The sequence below is a fragment of the Numida meleagris genome, chromosome 14, assembly GCF_002078875.1.
Source record: "Numida meleagris isolate 19003 breed g44 Domestic line chromosome 14, NumMel1.0, whole genome shotgun sequence".
Lineage (NCBI taxonomy): Eukaryota > Metazoa > Chordata > Aves > Galliformes > Numididae > Numida > Numida meleagris.
In genome coordinates, this window is record NC_034422.1 from 10,259,514 (window position 1) to 10,272,441 (window position 12,928).

The 12,928-nt window shown below is 51.6% G+C and overlaps 1 protein-coding gene across 5 annotated transcripts in view; it reads left to right on the plus strand.

Moving 5' to 3' along the window:
• The window catches only part of TAOK3 (TAO kinase 3), a 71,325-nt gene extending 58,553 nt beyond the window's left edge, over window positions 1–12,772 (plus strand). For all 5 annotated transcript variants that reach the window (XM_021412392.1, XM_021412391.1, XM_021412394.1 and 2 more), the window contains 8 exons: window positions 455–589; window positions 6,650–6,886; window positions 7,477–7,605; window positions 8,442–8,645; window positions 10,345–10,584; window positions 11,511–11,723; window positions 11,802–11,984; window positions 12,106–12,772. In XM_021412392.1, coding sequence (XP_021268067.1) covers window positions 455–589; window positions 6,650–6,886; window positions 7,477–7,605; window positions 8,442–8,645; window positions 10,345–10,584; window positions 11,511–11,723; window positions 11,802–11,984; window positions 12,106–12,267 — 1,503 coding nt within the window. In that variant the 3' untranslated portion in view covers window positions 12,268–12,772. The remainder of the gene's footprint in view (window positions 1–454; window positions 590–6,649; window positions 6,887–7,476; window positions 7,606–8,441; window positions 8,646–10,344; window positions 10,585–11,510; window positions 11,724–11,801; window positions 11,985–12,105) is intronic.

Consider the following 12,928-nt stretch of genomic DNA (forward strand, 5'->3'; position numbering starts at 1 on the left):
CAGGGGAATGAGGGAGGCAGCGGCGTGCTGCGTGCCATAGAGATGGGAGTCACGTTCCTCCAGGGATCGCTCGGCTGCGCTGCTTTCGGCCAACCTTTCTGAGGAGCGTCCGGTCACTCTGCGTTGCCTTTTTTTTTTTTTTCCTTTTAATTTTTTAATTTTTTTATTGCACATTTGTAACGCTGGAGGTTTAAAAAAAAAAAAACCACTCAAAAAAAAAAAAAAACCTGCCAGGGATTCAGGAGGCATCCCGCTAGCGATCAGCTGACACGCCGAGCCGGAGCTGCAATGTGTTGCTTATTCATTTCGTACCGTGGGAGCTGCAGGGGCTAGCAGAGAGCTAAACTATGCATTTCAAACAGCCGTGCTTGTGCAGAGAGAGGGCTGAGAGAGAGGCAGCCGCCGAGGAAAGAGCACAGCTGGACTTTCTCCTTGTTTTTATCCATTTCTGCAGGATCATGTATTTATAAGGGATGAGGTGGGCCACAGGGATCGCAGGCCTGAGGTGCGGCCTACCCAGTCGGTGCAGAATCAGGCCCTCCACTACCGGAACCGAGAGCGCTTTGCCACAATCAAATCAGCGTCTTTGGTAAGCAGCCCCCTCCCCTGCTCCTCTCCATCTCTCTCTCTCTCTTTGGGAAGGGGTCAGCCATCCTTTTTATTCTTCTTTTTTCCCCCCCCCCCCCCCCCTCCCCCTTAATTTTTTTTTTTTTTTTTCCTCTTTCTGTTGGCATAGCAACTCGGTGCTGCGCCGAATGGTATTTTAGCCGTGTGTGTGAATTGGGAAAATATCGAGTGTATGGAAGGAATGGCTGTGCTTTCACGCCGCATACATTTTCAGTAGATGTGGAATAAGCCACGTTTGTGGGTGAAGCTAATTTCATCTCAGGTTATTTTTCCCTTTTCCCCACCCGTCTCCTTTGTTAGAGCCGTTCGTGTTAACGATTGTGCTTATTTGCATGTGCATAAGCCGCGGCTGTGCGTGTGCTTGCGTGAAATACGTTTGGATGCCGTGGAAATGCAGATGTCCGTGGGCTTTGGAACAATGAGATTGCCGTTTGCAGGACGAGCTGCTGCCGATTTTTTATTTATTTATTTATTTATTTATTTATTTATTTTCATTCATTCATTCATTTCTCTCAGGGCAGCGGTACGGTGGCTGCATCCTGCCGGCTGCTCGCGGGCAGCGTCGCTGGGCTGCAGGAGCTTACAAAGAGCAGGGGGATGGGGCGAGCCCAGCCAGATTTGTACTATTGCAAATGGGATTTCTGTGGACGCCTTTGTAGTAGCGAGAGGGGTGTGTGCTGGTGGAGTTACAGCCGCGCCTCCCGCCCGGCCCCGTACGGCTGCGGGCTCCGGAGGGTGCGCGGGTGGGAGAGGGGCAGGGATCGGGCTGCGAGGCACAGGGACAAGGAGTGGGACGTGTTCCAGCCCCACGGCGTTGGAGGTCACATGGATGGAGCGCTGGGAAGTGCCGCCGCTCGGCCTGGCACTCGCTCGGTGTTATGACATCATCCCGGACCAACCCCGAAATTACAACAGCGAGCCCTCCCCTTCTCGCTTCGCCCTGGCTGAATGGTTTTTTCTGCCTTCAGCACCACCATTTCTTGTTCCCCCCCCAGCTCAGCTCCGGAGCGCTGGGTGTGCGGGAGGCAGCCATGTGTGTGCGACCACAGCTGGAGGCTCTCGGCCGAGAGGAACGGCAGCAGCCACATTTATTTTTCTATACGCTGCTTGCTGCCACCGTTACAACCTACAGTGACGCTGTGGCTGTCAGCCCTGCCACCAGATGCTCTGCAGGCTGAGATTTGGGGCCGGGCATCCGAGTTCCATCTTCCGCAGGGGCACTCCTGTAACAGCACCCCAGCGCTCCCCCCGCTGCTCTCCTCCTCCCACCGAAGGAGTGACCTAGAAATGTGAGCCATGGAGGGCTGGCTTCACGCTGCACACCTGCCACGCGCGGCGGCTCTGCTCTCCTGCAGACCCCACTGCCTCACACGTTTTTATTTCGTGTGCACGCGGCACGGTGCCGGCAGCGTTGCTTGTAGGATCCGGTTAAGTTGGCTGGAAGGAGGAAGCGATAAACGCCTTGAGCATCATCATCCAGACAGATTTATGGTCTGATAGACAGATGGGTGTGTATGTTGAACACACGTGTGATCTCTTATTGCACATGGAAAGCTGCACCTTCTGCCCTGCATTCAGCAGAGTCCATAGCTCCTCTCCTCCTCATCCCTGGCCTACCCGGGTGGCTCCCATGGCGAGGCCATGCTGGGAGCTGGTGGCAGATGTTGGCACAAGAATGCAGGCTGTCAGGTCTTGCCAGTCCTCGGAGCTCTGGGGAAGGCAGCGGTGCCCCAAGGCCGCTCCTCAGTCCCATGGCAGCCTCCTGTGGGGCTGCGCCTGTGTCTGCCTTACCTGGTCACTTGGCTGCCCTAAATCTCTCTGCTTCAGTTACCAAATGACTGCAAAGATGAAATTAATACCGGGTAAAAAAGGTGCTGGGCTTTTTGGCGAGCTTCTCTTTCTCTAGTTTTCTGTGGAACGCGCTCGGTGTGGCTTGCAGCGCTGCACTGAAGTGAACTCCATGCACAGCACCCTTCGGGACGTCCCGCTGTTACCAGCAGGCCCATGGAGCAGCAGGTGGCACTGCATGTCGTGTGAAGCTTTGTTGTCCCCATCGCATGCATGCCTGTCCCCTTCCCAGCACTGAGAGAGCTTCCCCACATCGTGACTGGGTGTTACAGAGGGTGTTACTGTGTCCCTGGGTTGCATGGTGAGGGTGTAACTTCATTATGCTTACAGCAGAAGTATCTTACTTAATTTCAATAAACATAGAGCTGGGCTTTCCCTTTTCACCTCTGCGTGCTCCAGAATGGAGAGGAAACTAGAGGAAATTCCCAGTTGAGACCAATTCCCCAGAGCATGAAGAGTGCCAGTACCGGTGCTGGGTTTCAGGGTGCTGCTGTGGCTGCCAGCACAGCACACCTTTCTCTTCATCCCCATGCGTTACCTCTGGATGGAGGGGGCCAGTGGGTGGCCCAGCGCTGGTGCTGCTTTGGCCAAGGGAAAACTGTCACACCTGCCCCCCTTACCTCCTTGTTCAGTGTTCGTGGGGAAGATTTTGTATTAAAAGCCAAGGGAGTCAGCATGCTTTGGTAGTTCCCACGTTGCTGCTGACCATCAGTTGGCTCCTCGGCAGCTTAACGCTGCTTTTTGGGCACTGGGAAGCATGTAGCCTCCACTGCAGAGAATCGGGAGCATCAGAAAACAGGAGTTCTGAGTCCAGATTCGCTGTAGGGGGGGGACATCTGGGTGTAAAAAGATTGGTGTGGGCTCTGCTGACCAGCACCTCGAACAGGAGAGGAGGGCAGCACTGCAGAGGGAAGGAAAGCAGCGAGCCCGGGGTAGACTCAGTCCCCCTGGCCCGTTACACACCCACAGGTCAGGCTGTGAATCCACCTTTTCTACCTTTCCAGTCTTTCACTGATGCTTTGATGTTACTTACATATAACATATACACGTAAAAATTACTTACGATTTAAAAGAATAAAGAAATGAATAGGGCAAACAGGGTTAAGAAAGCTGAAGGAGTGCTCTCGCCTTCTGAAACGAGCGCTTACCTAATTCGGGCAGCGGTTTTAATAGTCCCTTCCTCTTTGGTCGTTGCATATGCCAACCCGAGCCTTGAAGCTGGGAAAGCTGTGCTGAAAAAGAAGGCTGGGTGTTCTGCATGCTGATAAGACTGCACATCAACATTTCCCAGTGAAAGGTGTATTTTTAAATATGTGCAGCGAGGCGCTGATTTGCATTTCTGGGTCATGCTTGACCCTTTAACTCTCTATCACTTCTTGCGTTTCCTCGATAGCTGAGTGGAGTTGCTGTTTTCAAATGAATCAAATGAAATGATCTAATAGCGGGGACTCTATCGAAGGCCTTGGCATTCTCTTTGAAATCGAAATGCCAGCAGAAGTGTTCCGTGATCTCATCCTGAGTCTGCAAAGCCAAACGCCTGGGTACGTGGGAGCAGCCCCTGGACGCGGCCATCCAAGTGCACCAAGTCCTGGTGCATTTACACGGTGGCTGTTCCCTTGCACCACCTTCTGCTGAAGCTGTGACATTTTACTCCAGATGGTTGGGTTTCTCCTCAGCTCATCTGGCTGCTGTCTGTCTAGATCTTTGCCCTAAAATGCTGAACTGGTTTCTTCTCATCTCGAAGTTCTCTCATTGGGAGAGGGGCTGCTGGTGGTGAGTGTCCTGCTCGGTCCTCTGCCTCCATCCAGCAAAGAAGACACCATGTTTCAAGAGGTGAAAATACCTCTTGTTAGGGGGTATTCAGTGTCTTGTCTGAGCAATATGATGGAGAAGGAACTCTAAGGAAGGGCCACCTTGGAGAAGCTGTGAGCCCAACTTCCTTACGTAAAGCAAAAAATCTTGGAGGGTGAAAAAGAGAAAGTCAGGATTTCATGTGAGAAGCGAACTGCGTGTGAGAGTAGGTTGGAGAGGACATCTGTCTGTCTCAGCTCTGTGTATGCCAAGGATGCAGAGAGATAAGAAACTGAGAAAATGTCAGACCTTCGTGGAAGCTGCTCTATTCTGTGCAGAGCTCTGGTTCTGCCGATGACCGGACTGATTGTGCCGTGCTTCGAGCGGGGCTTCAGGAAACCACAGTTTTCTGCTTTAAAGGATGCTGACGTTTTCTGGCTACGTAGAGAACAAACTTTGTGATAAGCGTTTCCTTTGTCATCCTTTTCTTTTTTTTTTCCCATCATAACCCGTGGAACTACGTTTATGCTTTATCACTGGTTTTCAGATCCTTGTTTCGTACCCTCTTGCTGCCTGCTTTGGCTCTGAGCATTCCAAGGGCCGCAGGCAGGGCCCATCCACGCACATCCCAGGCTGCTGCTTGGGGTCACCACGTGTGCCAGCCTCCGTCCGAGCCTGCACTCTGCAAGTCTTACATTACTTAACATAGCAAACAGCACCCGTGTGAAATGCTGGATTTTTGACTCCTGGCTCCATCTGTCTCTGATCACGAGCAGGTGTGACTTCTTAGAGAACCTCTCTTTACATCACTTGCTGAGCTGTAAGCATGTGCTGAAGCCAGCCAATTTCAGAATAACATCCCCAGGTTCCTTGTGAGAGCGGGATGCAATTCGTGCACCAGCACTTCTTGTGGTCGGTGTTTGGCTTTGCCAGGGTGGTGCTGGATGTGATACAGCACACGGATCGTGCTGTGTTCTCTGTGCATAATGCACTGAGATGTTTGCTTTCTCTCTGGAGCTGCCTTTCGAGAGGGTGCAGGGGATAAAGGCCTTCCATTTCTTCAGCTTAGCCCTCTCATGACTTGTTTCTGCCCTGGGACTGGCTGGAATTGCCTTGGATGGTGACTCCTTGCTGTAAATTGCTGTCAATCCGTTTGAGGGTTATCGGTTGGCTCTCAGGAAAGCAGCTGCTCTCCTGTTGGCTTCAGCCTTCTCAGTTCTGCACGTACATCCCATCCCAGGCCTGAACTTATCTTAAAGATCTCCAGGAAATGACCTTCAAACAACAGCAGTGCCGTGGTAGGTGCCAGTTCTTCCTCTTGGCTGCCTATGGAGAAATTCATCAGGAAGGCTGTGCTCCTGCATGGGAGGGCTGTTGGTTCATAAGGCTTCAGTAATCCCCTTCAAAGGGCTGAGCTCTGCTGCTTGCTGTTGGGTACAGAAGGAGAGATCCCCTCTTATAGAATGCAGCTCTGCCTGTGTGCTGAGGGCTCCAGCTTTTGGCTCCCAGAGCAATCCTATGAAAGATGAGCAGATCATTACACGTGAAGTTCCTGAGACTGTATTCTCAATTAAAAAAAAAAAAAGAACGTATCTTGGACGCTTCTCATCTTCTAAAATGGAAGCATTACCATCCATGTTTTCTTCTGAAAGATTTTGGCTCAACGTACAGGGATTTTTTTTCTGCCTTTCACAGGGATGCACTTAGGCATGGAAATGAATGTGGAACTTGTGAGTTTGTTTCAGCTGAGTGGGGTTTAAAATCTGCTTAGACCATCTGATCAATCTTGTCAAGAGCACACAGTTCCAGAACAGCGTTCCCTTGTTAGGAAACTTTCCATTCTGGTAGGGAATGAGCTCAGTCTGCTATCTGCTTGAATCTGAAGAAGAAATCTGGAAGGAGGTAGCTCAATGGAAAATGGTGTTGAGGGACTGAGCTGGAGCAGAGGTGACCTGGGGAGCTTCCAAGGATGGGGGCGAGTTCCTTTAAGCGGTGCCATCCTGTAAGTCCCTGTAACCTTTGGGATTTGAAGCCTTATGTCCAAGGAGGGTTGGACAGCAGCCACCTTTGTTTGCAGGCCTCCTCCAGTATTGCCCACAGCCATCAGCAACCTGTTTTCTTTGTTCGGAATGGGACGTGTTTTGCTGTGGTGGTGGAAACGCACGTCGAGTGCTTGGGAAGATGGGGGAAAAATGGGGAGGGAGAGACCTTTTGACCTGGCCTGTAGTATTAGATGCTAGCACCCTCTGAAACCTGGAACGGCATTCCCTGCAAGCTGACCTCTAAGAGCACAGCAAAGCGTGGTCTGCTCTGCAGGTAAGCAGTTAATAAGGAGGCAGTGAAGAAGGCCACGTAGCAGTTCTTCCCCTTTTCCTGACATCAGGTTACAAGGCAGATCCATGAGCATGAGCAGGAGAACGAGTTGCGGGAACAGATGTCAGGATATAAGCGGATGCGGCGCCAGCACCAGAAGCAGCTGATCGCCCTGGAAAACAAGTTGAAGGCCGAGATGGACGAGCACCGCCTCAAGCTGCAGAAGGAGGTGGAGACACATGCCAACAACTCGTCCATTGAGCTGGAGAAGCTGGCCAAGAAGCAAGTGGCTGTGATGGAGAAGGAGGTGAGTGCAGATGCGGGCTCCCCAGAGGTGCGAGGTGATGGAGAGGTGCGTACCAGCTCTGAAGGGAAAGGCAGTGGAAGCAGTGCTTGAAACCCCTGTTGGTGAGCACATGGTGTGGTTCCTGTCTGGAGCTGCCTTGGCCAGGTTGGTGGAACAGCCACGCATTGACGCCACTGGCATCGAGCAGTGCTGCAGCCATTGACTGCTGGCTGAGAGGCAGGGGGTTCTGCTCTGGCTGAGGTGGGTTGGTGTGGCAGCAGCAAAGCTGTAACCTGGCAGCCTGCTGTCACTCAGTCTGCGTAAAGTCAGCACGTTATTCCATATCATCAGTGGGCTTTTACCCTCTGAGGTGGCTCTGGTGGAGAGAGAAGGAAAGAAAGCTCTTAAATGTGTGTGGGCATCCCGTGGTTTTCTTATTTTTGCGCAAGCAGATTTCGTTTGGCCAAATATTCCCGGCCTTGTGTGACATAGGGTGGGAGAATGACAGACCAGAAATGCACGAGAGAAAAAAACTGATCTGTGCTGGATTCCAGATTTGGTACTTGCACCTTCACCCCTATTTTTTTTTCCTCTTTCTCTGTGCCTTGCAGGCAAAGACAGCTGCAGCAGATGAAAAGAAATTCCAGCAACAGATTTTGGCTCAGCAAAAGAAAGACCTGGCGACCTTTTTAGAAAGTCAGAAGAAACAATACAAGCTTTGCAAGGAAAAGATTAAAGAGGCAAGCAGCTGTCATTTTCAGGGCTGAAGGGGTGTGGAATGAACATGAACTAGACTTTCCTTTTGATTAACCTGAGCCAACCCAGGGGTTTAAGGGATGCCATCATACATGGAAGCAAATTTAGCTTCCTAGCAAGTCAACTTTCAGGAACTGGGGTCATCTGGCAGCATTTCTAGAATAATCTTTAGGCGTGCTGGAGGAGCCTGCACGATATTATCATGGAGTGGAATCTTTGAAGCTGAGGGTGATGAGGGGAAGCAGCAATTCACAGAGAATTCTTCTTCCCCCTTGTCCTCATCTGTTTTCCCCAAGCAATAAGAGCAGTGATAGAGATGGCACTTGAATAAAAGCCCTGGGATTACTTAGATGAACTGGAAAAAAAGACATAAGTCACTTAGTGTTTAGCCCGTACATATCCCAAACTGTGTCCCCACCAGACAGCAAAATCATCTGCTGTCAAGAAAGTAGGGGGGACAAAAGGGATAGCAAAGGGCCCCGCTGGGTTTCTAATCCAACAGATTTGAGCTTGAGTCCCACTGAAATGAAGGAAACTTAAGCCCAGGCTGGATTCCTTTGTAAAGCAGGCACGGGGAGCCAAGGGTTTAGAGCCATTCTCTTTCCTGGACAGACAGACCCTCCCCTGCAGTGGTGGTTGGGGGTAGTAATGCAGCTGTAGAGGCAGCAGGGCTGGGCACGGCTGGGTGACAGACCAGGTTCTGCTGTTGGTGTCCTTTCATGAGCTGAATAGGGGAGGAGCAGCCGGTGACTGATGGTTCTCCGGGTTCTTTGTCGCGGTGATGCTAAGAGGAGTCTTGGCTTTGGCTCTGTGCATGCAGGAAATGAACGAGGACCACAGCACACCGAAGAAAGAGAAGCAGGAAAGAATATCCAAACACAAAGAGAACCTGCAGCACACACAGGCTGAAGAGGAGGCCCATCTTCTCAGCCAGCAGAGACTCTACTACGACAAAAACTGCCGTTTCTTCAAGAGGAAAACGATGATCAAGAGGCACGAGTTGGAGCAGCAGAACATTCGGGAAGTATGGCACTCTTCACTTGCTTTCCCATCTAGTTCTTTAGTTTGTTACCTGTGTGTCTGTAAAACAGTTTGGTGACTGTGTGGTATTAGATCTTCGTGTTTTCAGTTGCCAAACAGAACTGAGAAAAGTGTAGGAAATGTGTTTTGGGAACCTGTTTTCCCTACAGAAATGTAGTTGGCGCGTGGCTGCTTCTATTTATTAATGGAAGAGGGTGGTATAACTGGCTTGCAGAAAGGAACGTGTGAGCCACCCACTGTGGGCCGGAGGGATTGATCTGAGCTCCTGGCCTCTAGGCTTTTTGGAGGAGGCTTCATTCACAACACGTGCCATGCTGAGCACCGGAGCCACCTGTAGGGTAGGCACACGCTCAGTCTGCTGCCATCACATTCCCCGCACACTGAGCTGCCCGGTGCTTGACCTGGTCAGAGCTTTGCTGTTGTTCACTTCAGATGCAGCTGGGGCTGCTCAGCTGCTTTGCAGATCACTTTCAGAGGTCTCAATTCAGACACCCTGAAAATGAATTGAAAAGTGTGAAAAGTTTGGGAGCAAGGCGCAGGTATCCCAGCTGAATGCACAGCCCGGCCTGCCCTGCCACGTGCTACATCTCAGCATGTCAGTAGATCCCTTGTTTTTATTTTGGCTGTCAGGGTGCAAGTTTTGCTTAAATCTGAACGTGTGCAAAGTCTTCACCGTTACAGCCAGCAGGTTTGGAGTGGATATTTGCAGGTGCTGATGTTGAGAAGTGCAACAGGATTACAATATGCGAGCAACAGCTGAGAATAATTCATTTATTTTTGCTTCTGCTGCAGAAATTTGTTAGACCGAGCCAGCACCGAGCCCTCCACTTGCTGGGCGCCGTGTGCATGCGTAGTGCCAAGCAGCCCCTGCTGTGCCTTAGTCTAGCATGAAGTGTAGTGATGAGTTGGTAAGCTGAGAGCTGGAGCAGGACATGCCAGCAGACCATCTGCCAAGGTCACCAGTAAGGGTACAGCTGGAATCACTGCTCACCTGAGCTGGATTCGGCTTGGGGCTCTACAGGTTGTTGGCAATACCCTGAGACAGAGATACTGGCAGCCACTTATCTTCCCCTTTGTTGGTTTACAGCGTGGTGAAGGTTTTCTTAGACTTGCAGGGCACTGTGTGCAAGAACAACCATGTGCATTGCGGAGTAGCACGAGACTTGGAACATATCATCATTTGATCAAGCGTACTGCACGCGGGGCCAAAAATCACCTCTATGTGGTGGTGGATGAGGTTGTTATCTAACGTGTTTTGGAGCTGATTACTTCTTTGGCCATTAGTAATATGTAAGAAGCCTCATCTCCCGTGGTCTGGCAGGGGCTCAGGGCAATGCGACACAGGCAGAACGGCCCCCACTTGTGGGCATGGCTGTCGGTCCCCCCAGCTCTGAGTACCCCGGGATGTATTAGAAACTTCTGGGACTTGCAGCAGCTGCAGGGGACTTTCATGTGGTCCCAGTGCCACCTACTGGACAGCCACTGGGGGACCTGGGAGCTGCCTTGGAGCGGGCTACAGCGCCGTGCCAGGCGGCCGCATCGGTGGTGTTCCCGTGGTGCTGTGTTGGTTTTGTGCTTTTCCGTGGCCCTTGGAAGAGCTTGATGCCACCTGGGGGAGTGACTGGGGCGCCCGGCCTTGCGACCTCACCTTTTTTTTCGTGTTCTGCTGTCCTCTTGCGCAGGAGTTGAACAAGAAGCGGACCCAGAAGGAAATGGAGCACGCCATGCTGATCCGGCACGACGAGTCGACGCGCGAGCTGGAGTACAGGCAGCTGCACACGCTGCAGAAGCTGCGAATGGACCTGATCCGGCTGCAGCACCAGACTGAGCTTGAGAATCAGCTGGAATACAACAAGCGACGAGAGCGGGAGCTGCACAGGAAGCATTTCATGGAGCTCCGGCAGCAACCAAAGAACCTGAAGGTGCTGGAAGCTTTCCTTCCCTCCCAACCCGTGTCCCGCCGTGCTTGCCGGGCGGGCAGGCTGCGTGTCTGCAGCTTCTCCCGCAGCATCCGTGCCGCAGAACCAGCACTCTGAACCAGCATTCTCCACCAGCACTCTGCGCTCTCCCTCGCGTCCCTTTCCTTTGCTCAGAGCTGCAGTGGTGTGAGGAAGTTGCAAGCTTGTTGTAGCAGAGAGCTCACCGAGGATTTCGGTTAAGTGCTGTGTGTTAATTGAGACTGCCCGTAAAAATAGGCCGCTCCTTAACGAAGTATGACAGGATTTGCTCCTGATGGCCTGTGCTGTCCTCGGGCCCTCGCTCGTGTTAGCCTACAGACCTTGGTATGGAAAAGGATTGGCTGGTGCTTCCTTGCTTTAAAAATCAACAGAGGGAGCGAGCACGGGGGTGCTGAGCCCTGTGCTGTGTCCGGGTTCAGCTTCAGGCTGAGTCGGAATCTCAGAGCTGCCCTGGGAGATGGCTCTCTTCCTCAGAACGTCTGAAAAAGCGTGGTGCTTTTGTTCACTTCATCACGCTGTCACGTGTTCTCAGATCAGCTGTCTGTGTAGTGTGTGGTCGGATGAGGGAGGCAGCTCGTGCAGGTTAGCGAAATGGGAGGCCTCAAAGGCAAGGCCACCACGCTGTGTGGGAGGCAAGTGGCAAGGTGATGGCTGCGGGGGGCAGCAGCAGAAGACAGTGATGTGCTGGGCTCAGGAGGTGTGGTCGATCCCGGCCCAGGCCCATGGTCAATGGCACCTCAGCTCGTTAGGTCGCTGCGTGCACGGGGCGGGAGAAATGCAGAGCACAGAGGAGCTGTGGTTGTGGCTCTGCACCCTGTCCTTTTGGGCACGCCGTGACCTCTGCATTCCCAAAGCTCTCTGTGCTCTTCACACCCTTCCTTCCTTGGCAGGCTATGGAAATGCAGATCAAAAAGCAGTTCCAGGACACGTGCAAAGTGCAAACTAAGCAGTACAAAGCACTGAAGAATCACCAGCTGGAAGTAACTCCAAAGAGTGAGCACAAGACAATTTTGAAGAGTCTGAAGGACGAGCAGACGAGGAAGCTCGCCATCCTGGCCGAGCAGTACGAGCAGAGCATCAACGAGATGATGGCCTCGCAAGCGGTAGGTGCAGCGTCCGGGCCTGCGGGCTCGCAGGGCTGGGAGTGCATTCGTCGCAGCACGCCGTGTCCTGTCTTACAGCTGCGACTGGATGAGGCCCAAGAAGCAGAATGCCAAGCCCTGAGACTGCAACTCCAGCAGGAGATGGAGCTCCTCAACGCCTACCAGAGCAAAATTAAGATGCAGACGGAAGCACAGCACGAAAGGGAACTCCAGAAGCTGGAGCAGAGGGTGTCGCTGCGCAGGGCGCACCTGGAACAAAAGGTGGGTGCCGGGGGGGGGCCGCTGGCTGCTCGGTGCTGGGGCGGGGGGACCTGCAGAGCCCGGGGGCTGCCCCTGCTCCGAGGGCGTCGCTGAGGGGCTGTGCTCCCTGTGCTTGTTGCAGATCGAAGAGGAGCTGGCCGCCCTGCAGAAGGAACGCAGCGAGAGGATCAAGTTTCTGTTGGAAAGGCAGGAGCGAGAGATTGAGACGTTTGACATGGAGAGCTTGCGAATGGGCTTTGGGAATTTGGTCACGTTAGATTATCCCAAGGAGGACTATAGATGAGACGAAATTTCTTTGCCATTTAACAAAACAAAACAAAACAAAAGAAAACCAGACAAAAAGCAAACCCGAATAGTTACCAAACTTGCAAAACCAACATTCCCCATGTTAACGGGCGTGCTCTCTCTCTTTCTGTCTCTCTTACTGACATCGTGTCGGACTAGTGCCTGTATATTCTTACTCCATCAGGGGCCCCTTTCCCCCTGTGTCAGTCCCGGTGCAGGGCAGCTCCTGGCGGTCCTTTCCATGGTATGTCACAGTATTGATGTCTCTGTGCAATGATTAAAAATGTTTCAGTGAAAACTTTGGAGACGATTTTAATGGAGAAAAACAAAACAAACCAAACCAAACCCAAGTGGATGTACGTTGCTTCTGAGCAATCACTCATCGTTCCACCAATCTCTGAAAGTACAAGCAAAAAAAAAAAAAAAGGGAATAGAGATAAATAGAAATGATAGCTACAAACCCAGGGGGAGAGAGACGAAATCCGCAGCCTTACCTTGAACTAGCTGCTGCATAATTTTATTTTAATTTTTATTTTTTTGGTATTTATTCATCAGGAATAATTAAATAAGAAAAAAAAAAAAAAGTTTTATTAAAGATTGAAAAAAAAATAAAATAAAAAAATTTGATACATTTTACAGGAAAAAAAAACGGCAAAAAA